Below are 17,320 nucleotides of genomic sequence, written 5' to 3' on the forward strand. Positions count from 1 at the left end.
GATGTACTGAACAAAATTATCAAATTTATAATACTGGTTGACTGAATACGCTAGCTCATTATCGTAACGATACTTCTACACTACTACTGACTGACTCTTCCGGGTGCCGCGCTGACCTGTGTCCGTTGACCCGAAAGTTCACGGAGATTTTCGGAGATGGCCGAGTTAGTCGACCGTAACCATTTTGGAGATTTAGGCTGTATTTCGAACACCCCGGGGGCAATTCATCATCAGGGATGATGAATTAATGGTGATTTTAGTCCTGTTGATCTTCTGCATCATCGTCTGGAGGTTGCTCTGGAGGTGGTGGATCTGATGGCAGTAGGCAAAGCTTGGTGATTGGTCTGTCAAGCTCTGTGTAGATTGTTCTGATGTTTTCTATGATTGGTGATCCATCTGCCTGCCTTGGTACCTCTGCCTTTGCGGTTCTTATAGTTGCGACTCTCGTTAGCCCATCTGCTCCTGGGCGTGTCGCAATGACTCGTCCGATTGGCCATTGTGCTGGTGGATAGTTTTCGTCGATCATCAGCACCATGTCGCCAACCTTGATGTTCTCTTCTCGATGCGTCCACTTGTAGATTGCCTGATATCGTTGAAGACACTCTTTGGCCCACCTGGACCAGAATTGTTGAGTTAGCTGCGTTACCAGGTTCCATCTCTGCAGTTTGCTGGGGTTCTTGTCGATGATTGATGGCTCTGGAATCAGTTGAAGAGGCTCACCTATCAGGAAGTGTCCTGGGGTGAGTACTTGGAGATCGTCTGGGTCATCTGACATGGGACAGATTGGCCTGGAATTTAGGCAGGCCTCTATCTGGATCACGACACTGTTGAGTTCCTCAAATGTGAGTGTTGTTGTCCCCAAGACTCTTCTAAGGTGATATTTTGTTGATTTCACCGCTGCTTCCCACTTGCCTCCAAAATGGGGTGCTCGTGGTGGTGAAAAGCTCCATTGAGTCCCATTGGTGGCGAGAGCAGCCTGAACCTGCTGATTTTCTCTGGATGTTCGGTGGTAGATTTTCTCTAGGACCTCTGCTGCGCCCACGAAGGTAGTGGCATTGTCACTGTACATGACAGCTGGAATACCCCGCCTTCCGGTGAATCTCTTGTAGGCTCCGATGAAGGCGTCCGTTGTCTGCCTGGTGACTAGCTCTAGGTGAACTGCTGATGTGGTGAAGCACACAAAAACTGCAATGTGCACTGACCCTGGTTGTGCATTCGTTGGTCTCCATTTGAGGATGGCGAATGGTCCTGCATAGTCCACACCTGTGTGGAGAAATGCTCTTGCTGGTGAGATTCTCGTTGCTGGTAGTTGACCCATCTGTTGCTGGGCCTGTCTTCCTCGGTGTCTGGTGCAGATGGCACAGCGTTGAATATATGCTCTAACTGTGCCTCTGCCGCCGATTATCCAGTACCTTTGTCGGGTATAGGCCAAGGTGAGTTGAGTTCCTCCGTGGAGTGTTTTCCGGTGAGCTTCTTCGATGACTAGTGTGGTGAGGCGTGATTGGCGAGGCAAGATTATTGGGTGAATTTCGTCTGGATTTAACTGCGAGTTCTTGAGGCGTCCCCCAAGTCTCATGATCCTTTCGTTGTCTAGTGTGGGTGTCAGCTTGGCTAGTTGATGATTTCTCGGTAGTTGGTGATTTTTCTGGAGTACTCGAATGGCTGGCCCAAAGTATTGATGTTGGGTTATCTTTACCCAAAATAACCTCGCGTCGTTGAGTTCTCTTGTTGTCAAGACAGGTCCCGGGGGCGTTGGCTGCCTCCTGAATCTGTCGATAGCTCTGTTGACCGTAGCTGTTACGGCTAGCAATTTAGCCATCGTCTGATATCTGTTGAGTAGCTCTGCAATTTCGTTGATTTTAATTGCAACTGGATGTGCTGGTGCTGGTTTTGCTTCTCTGGCCACTTCTGGGATGTCCATTGCTGGAGCGTCGATTGATGATTGTGGCCATTCTTCAGGATCCTGATTGATCCACTCAGGTCCTGACCACCACAGTTGATGATCTTCTAGCTGGCTCGGTGATATGCCTCTGGAGGCACAATCAGCTGGATTCTCCTTTCCACTGACATGTCTCCAGGTAGCATTCGGGAGAGTTTCCTGGATCTTGACGACCCTGTTGTGGACGAAGTCCTTCCATCTTGATGCGTGGCTCCTGATCCAAGCTAGTGCTACTGAAGAATCAGACCAGAGATAGGTGTCTACCTGGTCGAGTTGGAGCATTTTCTTCGTTGATGCCACTAGCTGAGTCAGTAGAAGAGCTGCTGTGAGCTCTAGTCGAGGGATGGTCATGCGCTTGAGTGGTGCTACCTTAGTCTTCGCGCATACCAGTACTGTTGATGTCGAGTCGTTGATGGTTTTGGTGCGAATATACACCACTGCACTCATGGCTACCGTTGAAGCGTCTGCAAATCCATGAATTTGGATGTTGAGTGTCTCTGTTGAAATTCTCAGCCATCTAGGTACAGTTACTCTGTCTAGGTCGTTGAGATTCTCTCGGAATGTCTTCCAGCGTTGAACATACTCATCTGGAAGAGGATCATCCCATTTTAGTTTCAATCTCCAAAGATCTTGTAGGAGAATCTTTCCCTGGACGACAACTGGTGCGATAAATCCCAGTGGATCAAAAATCTGGGCTATTTCTGAAGAGACTACTCTCTTGGTGATTGTCGCCGTATTGAAATCCTTTGATTTGTACCGGAATGTGTCGGTGGATTGATGCCAACACAATCCAAGTACCTTGGTGACTGACTCCTCGAACTGGATAATTTCTTCGTCAGTTGATAGGCCCAACTCATGCAGAGCCTCTGGACAATTGCTGCTCCACTTCTGTAGAGAGAAGCCTCCTGCATGGCAAAGCCCTTGTAGTTGCGTTGCGATCTCCTTGAGACCGTCTTCTGTTTCTGCACCGCCATAAATGTCGTCAACGTAACGACCTCTGGTGAGTGTCTCTACTGCTGCTGGGAAGCGGTGCCCTTCATCTTCTGCTAGTTGTTGAAGAACACGTAACGACAACCATGGAGAACAATTTAGTCCATAGGTGACTGTCGTTAACTGGTAGGTGACTGGTTGTTGATTCTCGTCGATCCACAGGATTCTCTGAAGATCCCAGTCATCTTGGTGAACTCGTATTTGGCGGAACATCTTTACAATATCCGTGCCAAACACGAGCCTGTGCCTTCTCATCCAAGTCAGGATAACCATTGCATCGTTCTGTAATTTTTCACCAGAATACAGTATATCGTTAATTGACATACCTGATGAACTGGGGCTGGAGCCATTGAATACGACTCTCAGCTTCGTTGTGATGGCCTCCTCTCTCAGTACCCCGTGATGTGGTAGATAGTAAGCTGGCACGGGTTCTGGAGTCTCTGGTGCTATTCTCATGTGTCCCAGTGCTGCGTACTCGTTGATGAACTCTCTGTACAACTGGGAGTATGCTTGATCTGTGTTGAGTCGACTCACGATCGATTTGAGTTGACGTGCTGCTTTGAATTTCGATTCTCCGAGCGCTGCTGCTGAAGTTTTGAGGGGCAGTCTCACGATGTATCGCCCGGTGTTGTCTCTGCTATGAGTTGCTCTAAAGTGCATCTCGCACTCGTACTCATCTGGTGAAAGCTCTGATGTTGATGATCTCTCGTTTGGCAGTTCTTCCTGGACCCAAAATTTCTGGAGAAGCTCTAGAAGTTGTTCATTCGAAGATTCTCGTACAGCTGATAGAGATACCTTTATTGAACAATTTGTGCATTCGATTGGTCCGGATAATATCCAACCGAATACTGTGCGTTGGCCAACTACTCTCGATTGCTCTGACTTGACAACGTCATCCATGATGATCCGCCCATAGTTGTCAGCCCCTAGTATGATGTCGATTGGTCCAGGCCTGAGATAATGGGGATCGGCTAGCTGAAGATTCTGAAGTGAGCCGATCCTCGCTGATGAGCATGAAAATGACGGAATTATTGTGGTGAGCTTCTTTAGAATGTGGGCGTTGAGTTGCAGTTGATGAGTCCCACTGTTCGATTGTAGAGTGACTGAAACTATTCCTCTGGTGTATCCTGAATTAATTCCACCAATTCCCACTAGCTCCACTGTTGATGCCCTTCTCTGTAAATGCAGTTGATTAACTAATTGTTCGGAGATAAACGATACCTCTGAACCCTGGTCGATGAGTGCTCTGGCTTTTGTCGTGAATCCTCTCGGTGATATGACTTTTACTCGTGCTGTTGCCAACAGCACTGACTGTTGATCTGCTTCTCCTTGGTGAGTTTCGTGGTTGATGTTCTCTGCTTTCTCATTGATCATTTTGTTGTTGAAGTTCACTGCTACTGGTGGTGATGTACTGGATTCTAATGTTGAGGAATGATCAATGAGATGGTGAGTGTGCTATTGCGATTGAATTCATTCACTCACTGTTCCCGTGATCTTCTTGCTGCCTGGATGTTCCAGCAGTCTGGACGGGTTCAGCTTGAGTGCGTCTGGCTGGAGGCGGGCTCATCGTCCATGAACTCCCTCCATGGATGAGAGTGTGGTGATATCTGCTACATTTGTGGCACTTCTTTTCCGACGTGCACTTCGCCTTCGTGTGTGGCCCCAAGCAGTTGAAGCACAGCCCCTTGTTGATAACGACGTCGTTTCTCTTCGCTGGGGTGAGCTCGATGAACTTCTGACAGGATGCGATAAAATGCTTGTCCTGACAGTAAGCACAGCAGTTCCTAGGAAGTTGTCTTTCTGGCTCCTTAATTTCCTGCTGTTGAGTTGCTGCCGTATAGGTGCTCCTTTTCTTTATAGGAGCTGACTTCTTCGTAGCTGCGTTGAGTTCCTTTGATGATAGCAGCTTGGCACCTGCGTTGATCCCTCTGCCGCAGGCCTCGATGAACGCCACGAACTCCTTAAGGCTCGGGAAATCCTTTGAGTCTCCCAGCTTTAGTTCCCATTGCTTGAGTGTCTCTGCATCAAGAGATCTCCTCAGTAGATGGGCTATCAGCTGTTCAGCGATGTTGTCTGTCGTCAGCCCCGTCACGTCTTGTAATTGATCTAGGGTCTCCAATGCTGCTGCTCCGTTGGCGCTGAGGTTCTCTTCTGTTGCTTGGGTGATTTTCGGCAGCGTCAGGATCCTGTTGAATAACGACTGAGCGACGAGTCTAGGGTCTTCGTACTTCCTGGTGAGTTTCTGCCAAGCCTTGTCGTAGTTTTCGTCCTTGGCCTGAAAGGTGGAGAGGAGAGCTGCTGCTGGACCTCTCAGGCATCCCTTAAGTCTCACAAATTTCTGTACTGGTGGAATCGACGTGACATTTCCCACCAGTGACAAGAAAAGGTCACTGAACTCCTTCCATTCTTCCGGTTTCCCATCGAATGGCTTGATGTCAAGACGTTTCAGCTGATTTGCCTGGCTTTGATCTGTTGAGCTGCTGATTGAATCCCTTTTCCTTGCCAGTTGACCCTTCAGCCGAGCAATGAGCATCAGGGCTTGTCGTCTTGTTTTGGTGGCTCGTTCATGGATCCTTTCGTTCACATACTCGTGATCAGGGGGAAGAAACTCGGCTAGATTGGCATAAATCTGAAAATACTCGCTCCATTCTGCCTCAATTATCCCCTTGTGCCCGTCTAGTTCTTCTAGGGTGAGGTCCTCTTCGGTTTCAACGTCCTGCGGGAGGTCATGATAGATCTCCATCAGAGTTTCTACCTTAAACGTTAATAGTCTTAGTTGACCTTCCTGTTGCATGGTGAGTGCTGTTTTTGAAGCTGCAGGCGTTGACTTTCGTTGAGCGGGCTCCTTTGATCCTGACGATCCACTTCGACTGATGATTTCCTCATGAGTGGTGATTAGCTGCGTTGTAACTGTCTCATTTTTTGTTGACAGTTTCTCCTCTTGTGAGACTTGCTCGCTTTCCTCGCTTTCGCTCTCTGGGTGTTGAGTTTCTTCGTTGGGTTCGATGACCTTAGTGTCGTCTTCCATGGTGATTATCTGTGCTAGATTGACGGTTTGGGTGAGTTATCGGCTGTTGAATTGGGTGAGTTACCGACCGCTGCGTTGGGTGAGTTACCGACCGCCGAGTTAGGTGAGTTACCGACCGCCGAGTTAGGTAAGTCGCCTGTTGCGTGGCACACGTGGCCAAGCGTTGGTGGGCTTCGGCGTCACTCGTCACTCCCGAACCTTCCCGATTTCCGACACTATAACTCTCACTTTGTCCTTTGTTAACCCGACACCCTTGCGGGTGTAAACACGTCGAATGTTCTAGAAGTTTCTGTTGACGTGCCCGTGTGAACCCCGAATGTTTTTCGACACGAGGCGTCCCTTAAATTTTTCCACAGCGCTATCACACGTTTTCACCCACAATCCGGCTCGAAGGACCACTGTTTGGTGAGGAACTAGTTTAGAGTGGATGTGGGATAAAAATGTGGAGGGAGATGTTGGGAAAATTATTTAGGCGTTTTTGAAAATTATCACTATATTTGGCGTGGGATCGAACCACTTATCACAATTTCGGTACACTCTTTGGTTTCAATTATTGTTGAATGTCTAATTTTCACTGATATTGTCCTTTTGCACCTTATCTCGTTGAGTCACTGAAATTTCTGAACTTAATCAATAAGTTGATGTACTGAACAAAATTATTAAATTTATAATACTGTTTGACTGAATACGCTAGCTCATTATCGTAACGATACTTCTACACTACTACTGACTGACTCTTCCGGGTGCCGCGCTGACCTGTGTCCGTTGACCCGAAAGTTCACGGAGATTTTCGGAGATGGCCGAGTTAGTCGACCGTAACCATTTTGGAGATTTAGGCTGTATTTCGAACAAGATCTTAACGAAAAATCTACTATTCCTTTTAGATTTTGCAATATTCTTCGAAAACTGAAGGGGAAACAAAGTCGCCAGCGGTGAAATATTACAAATATTTTTCCTATTTTTATAATTCTTTATTTTCTTTTTCTTTTGATTTATCGAAATTTCTGGAAAGTCTCTAATTTTATTCGAAATTTTGAGAAAGTCCTCGGGTCCTTTTAGAATCCCTCAAAATTCTTAAAATTGTTTGACATCTCCGGGACCTTTTTAAATTCTATGGAAATTGCTGAAATGTCTCTAAATTCTCTCTGAATATTNTTATAATTCTTTATTTTCTTTTTCTTTTGATTTATCGAAATTTCTGGAAAGTCTCTAATTTTATTCGAAATTTTGAGAAAGTCCTCGGGTCCTTTTATAATCCCTCAAAATTCTTAAAATTGTTTGACATCTCCGGGACCTTTTTAAATTCTATGGAAATTGCTGAAAAGTCTCTAAATTCTCTCTGAATATTCCCAAAATCACTTGCTCCGAGAGTCACTTTGGGAGGATCGCTTGCCACGACGGTCATTTTGAGAGGGTCACTTGCAACGGGGGTCAATTGTCGAGACGGTTATTCTTTGAGAGAATCTCTCGCCACGAGGGTCAATTATTATGAGGGTTAATTCGAGAGGGTCACTTGTTACGAGGGTCGATTGTCATGAGGGTCATTTTGAGAAGGTCACTTGAGAGCCTACTTTTAGAGAGAGCATTTTTTTTCCATTGAAGAGATCGAATGCATTGTAATAATCAATTAAATCATTTCTGTGTGTGTAATACTTCATAAAATCATTCTACACGTGTGTAAAATTGACTAACACACATGTACNCGCCACGAGGGTCAATTATCATGAGGGTTAATTCGAGAGGGTCACTTGTTACGAGGGTCGATTGTCATGAGGGTCATTTTGAGAAGGTCACTTGAGAGCCTACTTTTAGAGAGAGCATTTTTTTTCCATTGAAGAGATCGAATGCATTGTAATAATCAATTAAATCATTTCTGTGTGTGTAATACTTCATAAAATCATTCTACACCTGTGTAAAATTGACTAACACACATGTACGATTGGAGTACACATGTGTTGTTTAGCATCAGTGGAATTGTAGCGTTTTAATCAAGCTTGCCTTGGACGAACACTGTGATTTTAAAGTGTGTAGTTCGTGTATGTAATGGTGCTATTGGGGTTTGTGTAGATTGAGATGTACAGAACTGTCCTGTGTAATTCTGGTGTACATAAAGTTTGATGTGTGAGTGAAAATTATTTGGTGCAAAAAAAATAATGTGTAAGTGCAGAATGACAGTGTGGTGATTGAGATGTGAAGAATGACGGTGTGTCGATCTGACAGAGTGTAGGTGTGCGGCCTTGCCGCGTATGTATGCCTGTCTTAGGAATAGGGAATTGACATGGATCCATTCGGAAGCTTACTACCAATGGAATTGGTAGAAATAAAAGAAAGAGAAAGACTAATAAGACAAAAAGTAACAGTCGCAAGACTTCTGTCGGATAGGCTCGAACCCTTGCTTGTGTTCATCGTAAAGTTCAGAAAAGTTTCTGACGGACACCCAGTGTTAATAATTTTGGTGTTCTGAAGAATTCAGTAGCTAAATGGTGGGGGCTACGGCGGGGGCTAATGGAGAGAAAAACAAAATTTCGTTCGTCCAAAAAATTAATTTTCCGAAAATATCTCGGGATCTCAAGGAAATGGAGAAATTTTGGTATAAATCTTGTTTGAAACGTAGCTATATATTTGTCAGTCAAACGGTGGGTCCTATCGATAATCCTCGAGCACCATCGACAGCCTTCGGTTGAGCGGTCAGACGATCGCGAAAACCCCAAAAAGTAGTACATCATCAGCCTTTGTAGAATCAACGTGTCGTTCAAAGTACATCACCGCCGCATTACGTGAAAGTATATCACCTCAAATTCAGTGAATTATCAGAGACAATTATCAAGGACATTTAACGGTTATTTAACAATTCAGTACATCAACCTCTGTATTAATAATTTGAGACGCTCAATAAACTAGTTCAAACCAAGGTGTAAATTTTACGGTTAACAAAGTGATTCGATTCCACTAAAATATAGTGACGTTTTATACATCAGTGCTTCAATCAATTTCCGGCCTATCCTGAAATAACACCTCCCACATCCACCCTACAATTAGCTTCTTATTTCAAACAGTGGTCCTTCGAGCCGGATTGTGGGATTCGCATTAATGATAGTGCTGTGAAAATTAAAAAAAAGACGCCTCGTGTTGATCGAACTTTCGGGGTTCACACGAGTTATTCAACGGACAGAGTGTTGTGAAAACCACTCTCGTATTCAACGTGTTTACATTCCGTAAGGACGGCAGTGAAAACACAGTGTTAATCAGTATCTCGTGTCGTGAGTGGTAGGATGGTGGAAGTTTTTGACCATCAACGTAGCACTTCAACGCCTGAGCCGCATTACCACGTGCATCAAGCAGCAGACGAACGCCAGCACTCGGTACACTCAGCGGTCAGTAACGAACCCATACTTAGCCCAAAGCCTCACCATGTCAGAAAAAAGGTGGTCAATGACGTCAAGAAAGTCTTAGTAAATCAACAAGACATAGGGTTTGCAAAGATCATCTTCGAGGCAGCAGCTCTCATCGCTACGTTCACAGTGACGTCTGAAAATTATGAGAAGGCATGGCAGAAACTCACCAAGAGAATTATCAACATTTATCAAGGCTTACGTGAGAGGAGTCAACTCTGGCGCTAATTTTAACTGAAGTACATCACCATCAACAGTGGAGGGGAATCCAGGAACTACAGGATTGAGAGTTAAGTATCATCTTCCATTTATTATTATATTGGCAAGTGATACGTCTGTCACCCTATGTTCCTCCCCTTAGCAATCAACAACAACGAGCTCGGCGACAACTGGGGGAATTTACGCCTCTCCCAGTCGACAAAGGGCTTACCAGAAGAAAGAACAATACCAGCATGAGGTTCCAGTCTCACCAAAGGGGGGCGCGGACTTCAGATCAACAGTCAGCTCTTCAGCTATATCTCCAAAAGAGATCTTCAACAGATTTAGCAGAGATCGCCACTCTAGACGAAATTTAAACAGCCGATTCAAATAATCAACAGACTGGTCCAATCAACATTAGCTGAGGGATCGGTATCACCTCTACTTATCATGGGCACAGTTGATTTCGGGACAAATGATCACAAATTTGATCATATGGACAAGACACCACATCCTTCTATCACAAGCTGTTTTGATCACGGGACAATAACAGAGAATAATATAGTGGTATTTAAAGGTAGAGAAGTTATTATTCCGCATTATTTTTAAATCGATTTCAGTTGTCGTTTAGTTTGGATGGGGTGTTACATGGACAAGTCACCACAAATTCTTCTATCACAAGTTACTTCGATCACGGGATAATAACAGAGAATAATATAGTGGTATTTAAAGGTAGGGAAGTTATTATTTCGCATTACTTTTCACTCGATTTCAGTTATCATTTTGTTTTGATGTGGTGTATATGTAACCGTGCGTCATGCCTCTGCACTTCGTTTTAAGTCAGAGGGGCTGTAAATTGTTGTTACACAAAGTTTGAATACTTCTGGGCTGAGATCTCACTATAATTCTAATGACGAGTTCGCTCTGCATATAAAAATGTCAATTGCTTTGGCATTCGTCCCTCCTACTTTCGTGGCTACAGCTTCCACCAGTTTAATTTCTTCCGAGTAGGTTGTTAATCATGATGAGTTAAAGCCTTTTGTTGATTATTTTAAAGATACTTGGATCGGAGTTCAGCGTCGTAATGGTTATACATCAGCTGGTAATGCTTCTCATCAACGTGTTGGTAGAAATCATGAGCAGTTGGGCAGATTTATCAATGCTTTGAAAGTCGAGCAAGCGTCGTCTGAAGTGATTTGGGAGCAATTTAATGCTGGCCGTCTCATTTCATCAAGGAAGTGGAAAAAATACTGTGATTACGATGCTCGTCTCTACGCGGTGGTAACGTCGTGGGTTAATGAGGGTGATGCTTTGGAGTATCTACGCGGGGTTGTTCACAATGTTTCTCCATGAGAAAGAACCATTATCCAACACAACTCAATAGATTCTAATGAATTATTAAATACTCTAAAACTTTACCCGTTCATGTTTTTCATGATTTTTTTTTCATCGTAATTAAATATACATTAAATACACTGAATTACTGATAATTTAATATTGTGTGATGTATTTTCTTGATGATCTAATTATTCTGTGATTATTTTTCCCGTGATCAATTGTCCTGAGATCAGTTGTCCTGTGATCAATAGAGGTGCAATCGAGGGATTGACAACTAAAGCGGATCATCTCGTCAAGTCCTGAAATCTTCAAGTAGTTGGCGCCAACACATAGCAATTATGGAATACTAGCAGGTATTTAATTGCATAGTTTGTTCACCGAGGGTTTCTCCAACGGCCATAAGGAAACCTGTAACGGGCAGCTGATGGAGCTTCACCAAGGTCCAGGGAGCAGGAAATATGCAAACTTAATGTAATCAACTGCACACAAAATTCAGGAGCTATCACAGCAGATGATCAACAACTGTGAGATGCAGTTGACCTTCAGAAATCAACAAAAAGGCATCAGATTTTTCAGAAGCCTCTCCAGCATCCTATCTACCGCAGAATAGGCCCGGGGAGAAGATGTTATCAATTCGAAGCTGTGAGTCGTATTAAATGACCCCAGCCCAAAGTTATCAATAAGAATACATCAGCATTCAACGAAAGAAGAATACCCAAAAGCAGCAGAAGATCTCCGAGAGCAAACTTACCAATTAATTCCTCATCCCTGATGATGAATACCGCCGGGGTGTTTAACGTAGCTATACAGGGTGTCCCGCAACCGACCTTTTTCCTTCTAGGATATTGAAGAGGGTGCTTTTTGATGTGGAAAGTTCCTCTTCCATTTTTGGATCCTTGGATTTTTTTGTCTGACTTTTTTTTTGATTGCACTACTAATTTCAGGGGCGAATATTTTTTTTTTTAATTGTTAAAATTTTTGTTCTGTTTTTTTTATGCGACATGACCCTGAAACTGATAGACGATGGAACACTACTTATAGCACGGAATCTACTCGCGAAAAAAATTAGTATGATCCACAATTACTTCTGATTGTTCTTAGTTTTTACAATTATGTTAATAATTGATGAGTAATCAATTATTTGAGGCTAAATTTATTTTATTAATTTAATAATTTGAAATTTATTTATTTTCGTTTATTTATTATTATTTTTTTTTATAATTGAATCTTGCTTTTTTTACATACAGCCCAGAGGCATGCAGTGAGGGGGGGGGGGGTTGAAATTTGAACGAAAAANAATTGAATCTTGCTTTTTTTACATACAGCCCAGAGGCATGCAGTGAGGGGGGGGGGGTTAAAATTTGAACGAAAAAGCGGAGAGGGTTGCGGAACGAGTCTGAGCCCTAATCATGCCTCCAAAAGGGGAGTGAGTATTTCTTTTCAATTTTTTCCTCTCACGTCGCACAGATTGAGGTAAATTGAACATTTGTGAGGGGGTGGAAGCCACCCCTACACGTATCGGGGAGGTTAAAATTTTCAGTCAGGGGAGGGGGTTGAGAAATGAGTCCGAGCTCAAATCATGTGTCCAAAAATGGGGTGAGTATTATTTTTTTCGCTTTTTGCTCTCAGTTCGCATGGATTAGGGAAAATTGGACATTTCAAGGGGGTGGAAGCTACCCTCGCATTTACCGGGGAGGTTACAATTCTCATACAATGAGGGGAGGGGGTTGAGGAACGATTCAGGGCCAAAATCATGTGTCCAAAAGGGGGGTGAGCATTTTTTTTTCAATTTTTTGTTCTCACTCCGCATGTATTGAGGTAAATGAAACATTTGTGAGGGGGTGGAAGCCACCCCCACACGTATCGGGGAGGTTAAAATTTTCACACAGTGAGGGGACGGGGTTGAGAAATGAGTCCGAGCTTAAATCATGTGTCCAAAAGGGGGGTGAGTATTTCTTTTCGCTTTTTGTTCTCAGCTCGGACGGAAAATTGGACATTTCGAGGGGGTGGAAACCACCCCCGCACGTACCGGAGAGGTCAAAATTTTCATATAGTGAGGAGAGGGGGTTGAGGAATGATTCTAGGCCCAAATCACATGTCCAAAAGGGGGTGAGTATTTTTTTTGCTCTCAGTTCGTACCTTTTGAGGTATATGTAACATTTGTAAGGGGCCGGAAGCCACCCTCGCACGTATCGGGGAGGTTACAATTTTCCCACAGTGTAGGGAGGGGGTTGAGAAACGAGTCAGGGCCCAAATCATGCCTCTAAAAGGGGGGTGATTTTTTTTCCGCTTTTTCCTCTCAGTTGGCACAGATTGGGGAAAATTGGACATTTCGAGGGGGTGGAAGCCACCCCAGTTCAAATCGGGGAGGTTGAAATTTTGACGAAATGAGGGACGGAGGTTGAGGAACGAGTCTGAGCCCAAATGATGTGTTCAAAGGGGTGGGGGGGAATATAAAAAAAAAACTTTTTTTTGCTCTCACCTGAGACTTTGAGGTCTCCCTTGTGGCACTACGTGCATGCGAGCATGCACAGTCTGATGGAACACACCTGACTTCGGATTTCGTCGATTGGTCCGTCTATTGCGGTACCTTCGCGCTGCCTCTGCTGCAGTACAGTTGAATTCCCCATAAATTAGATTCATATGAACGTGCAGTCACTCTGTAATTCTTCATTCTTCATTTTACGCCAAATTCCGATAAATATCAAACAGATAACTTTCCCTCATAAAATATAAATATTTACCTATTATTTCTCGATTCTTAGTGGAAGACCCTTCCGATATCTTGAATGTTGACATTGAAGGGAAATAAGAGACGATGTAAATAACACGAATGAGTCAAACAAAATTCTATATTATTGCGTATTTTTATCGTCTCTCGTCCTCTGTTTATGTCAACACTGGGATTCCTGGAAGTTCCTTCAGTGATAAATAACGAAAATAAGAGGTAAATTTTGTGTTTCGGGGAGGGAGAGTCAGTCGTTTTCGTCAGTCGTATTTGATTCTTTGCCGGAGTCAGACGTGAAGTGAAAATTATAGTGAATTTCACGGTGAACGAATACGCTGATATGCACCTTATTTATGGTGCATGCCAGTGTGATGCAGTCGAGTCAGTGCGAATGTATGGCATTACATACCCGAATCGACAACACCTGACTCCACAAGTGTTCTGGGATGTGGACTCTCGCATGCGAGAGAATGTGGTTGTGCCACCAGGTCACGGTGGGGGACGTCAACGTCGACTTGACGACGAGGAAGCAGTCTTGGCGTGTGTGGAGGAAGACCCGACGATAAGCTGTCGGAAGATTGCAGCAGAAATCGGCTGCCCGAAATCCACGGTGAACCGCATCTTGAAAGAAAATTCTCTCCACCCGTTTCACTACACCAGAGTCCAGAAACTTGAGCCGGAAGATGCAGAGCAGCGTCTCCACTACTGTCAAGAGTTTCTGGCTTTGTATTACCAGAATGAAAACTTTTCGACCCAACTCATGTGGACCGATGAAAGCCTGTTCCCGAGAGAGGGGATATTCAATCAACATAGTTTACATAATTATGCTGTTGAAAATACTTACTTGGTGAGGGAAAAAAGTTTTGAGACACGGTGGAAAGTGAACGTGTGGGGAGGAATAGTGGGTGATCGGGTGTTTTTCTCGCAACTTCCGGATTATGTGAATGTAAGTATTGAGTGCACAATAAGGCGTGTCAAATTACAGCCGTATACTTTTTTTTTCTTGTCCCCGAAAAAGTGTTAGTGTATAAAAAGACATTCAAAATGACGAAATATGTTTGTTGAACCCTCATCTCTCCGTATGCATGCATTTTTTCATTAAAAAAACATTTTTTAATTAAAATGAATAATTCCAAAAATTGTGATTCGCGAGGGGAGGGGAGGGGAGAGGCATGAAAACGAAGGGTTGCAAATTTTGCCCGGCAAGGGTAGGGGGTCACAAGATTTTTTCGAGCCAGCCCCATCCCCCCGTTCACATGCGTTGACCGAATAAAAAAATTAAATTGTTAAATAAAGAATAAAAATTTTCAGGTTTGAGATTTCAGAAGGGGGTGAAGGGGGTAGGCATGAAAACGGGGGGTTGCAAATTTTACCCAGTGAGGGGAGGGGGTTACAGAATCTTTCTGCGCCACCCCCAGCCCTCCGTTCACATGCGTTAATTGAATAAAAAATGAAATTGTTGATTAAAAAATGAAATTTTAGAAAATAGACATTTTACGAGGGCGTGGACGGGATAGACATGATAACAGGTTTCAAATTTTACCCGGCAACGGGAGGGGGTCCCAGAATCTATCTGAGCAATTTTCATCCCTCCGTTCGCACGCGTTAATCAAATAAATAAAATTGTTAAATAAATTTTGACTATTCCTTTTTTTAAATTTTAAATAAAGCATGGAGAGGGGGGAGGAAGGTGGCTCAAATAGATTCTGGAACCTTCGATCATTATTGGGTAGAATTTACGACCCTCCGTTATCATGCCTACCCCTTCCACCCGCTTCTGAAATCTCGAAATTCGAAATTTTCATTCTGTATTTAACAATTTGATTTTTTATTCAATCAACGCATGTAAACGGAGGAGTGAGGGTAACTCAGATAGATTCTGCGACTCCCCCCCCTTGCTGGGTAAAATTTTCAACCCTTCGTTATTATGCCTACCCCCTCCACCCTCTCGTGAAATCTCAAAATTCCAAATTTTCATTTTTTAATCATCAATTTTATGACGTAAGGAAAAATTGTCAAACGGAAAAATTGTCAAATGAGAATGCGAAGGGGGCGCCATCCGGTAATGACGCCACGGAGTATGGTTTTTGGGGTAAAGAAGAGTTTTCAAGTTAGAATTGTATAGATAAATTCAAAATAATATTTAGTTTAAGATAATCAATTAGGGAGATATCTCAAGCACATTGAATTATACGATATCATAGCGGCAAAATGGATATTTTCTGACCTCATTCGATTTCTTAGAGGTGAAATGGGTCTTTTCTGAACTCCTACGATTACATGGAGGTAAAATGGGTTTTTCGTGTACTCCTACGATTTCATGGGGGCAAAATGGGTTTTTCGTGAACTCATACGATTTCTTAGCGGATAAATGGGTATTTTCTGGCCTCATACGATTTGTTAGGGGTAAAATGGGTCTTTTCTGTACTCCTACGATTTCATGGGGGCAAAGTGGGTATTCTGTGAACTTTTACGATTTCATTGGAATAAAATGGGTATTTACTGACCTCATACGATTTCATGGCGGCGAAATGGGTACTCTGTCAACTTTTACGATTTCATTGGGGTAAAATAGGTATTTACTGACCTCATACGATTTCATGGGGGCAAAATAGGTTCTTCGTGAACTCATACGATTTCTTAGGGGCTAAATGGGTATTTTCTGAACTCATACGATTTGTCAGGGGTAAAATGGGTATTTTCTGTACTCCTACGATTTCATGGGGGTAAAATGGGTATTTACTTACCACATACGATTTCATTGGGGTAAATCGGTATTTTCTGATCTCATTCAATTTCTTAGGGATGAAATGGGTCTTTTCTGCACTCCTACGATTTCATGGAGGTAAAATGGGTATTTACTGACCACATACGATTTCATTGGGGAAAAATGGGTTTTTCTAGTACTCATACGATTTAATTGGGGCAAAATGGGTTTTTTGTGAACTCATACGGTTTCTTAGGGGCTAAATGGGTATTTTCTGACCTCATACGATTTCATGGGGGTAAAATGGATTGCGTATAGAATTTATATAGGATTTTCGCGTATGATATTCGGATATTTTGATACGGATATTTTGAATACAAAGTATTTCTATACGATTTCTATAGGTTTGATCCTATACGACACACTGCCTCATTTATATAAACATTTCATATGGAGATGCACTATTTCTCTACGTTTTTCTCTAGAGCGTTTACATATCTTTCGTACGAAAACAAAAAATTACGTCAAAATTTATGTATAGAAATAAATCATATGGAAAATATTCCTATACAAATATCCGATCATCATGTACGTAAATTCTATAGGGTTTGTGACGAGACATATTCATTTATTTTTTATTATTTTTCTACATATTTTTTCCCACTACACACTGCCCCCTAAAATGTAAATCCCGCCACCGTTGGATACCCCTTCCCTCACTTTTCCCCTCATCGCCCCTCTACCCCTGCGCCTGGACATCACGAAGACACCAGCCGAAGGAAGACATCAGTTCCGGCCCCACCCGATCAATTGGAGAAGCCATCGCCTCCTGGAAATTCCCCATACTAGACCCCCGAATATTCAACACCAGCAATAATCCCGTGCGAGACATCCCTGGATTGTGTGTCTCATTTTCCCTCTTGACCCCACAGTATTACTTTTCATACCCCCCAACGGTGAGCCTACACTCTTTTGTTTCTTCCCCATTCAGTTATTATTT

The 17,320-nt window shown here is 43.2% G+C and overlaps 1 protein-coding gene across 1 annotated transcript; it reads right to left on the reverse strand.

Annotated features, from left to right (window-relative positions):
* Nucleotides 1–256: 256 nt before the first annotated feature.
* Nucleotides 257–5,957, reverse strand: LOC107045787. Its single transcript, XM_029126654.1, has 4 exons — nucleotides 4,412–5,957; nucleotides 1,790–4,347; nucleotides 1,264–1,690; nucleotides 257–1,074 (listed from the first exon to the last, which is right to left on the reverse strand). Exons 1-4 carry the CDS (start codon nucleotides 5,955–5,957, stop codon nucleotides 257–259), a joined length of 5,349 nt encoding a protein of 1,782 aa, XP_028982487.1.
* Between the last annotated feature and the right edge of the window lie 11,363 nt (nucleotides 5,958–17,320).

Source organism: Diachasma alloeum, unplaced genomic scaffold (assembly GCF_001412515.2).
Source record: "Diachasma alloeum isolate Michigan unplaced genomic scaffold, Dall2.0 Dall_scaffold_01081, whole genome shotgun sequence".
Lineage (NCBI taxonomy): Eukaryota > Metazoa > Arthropoda > Insecta > Hymenoptera > Braconidae > Diachasma > Diachasma alloeum.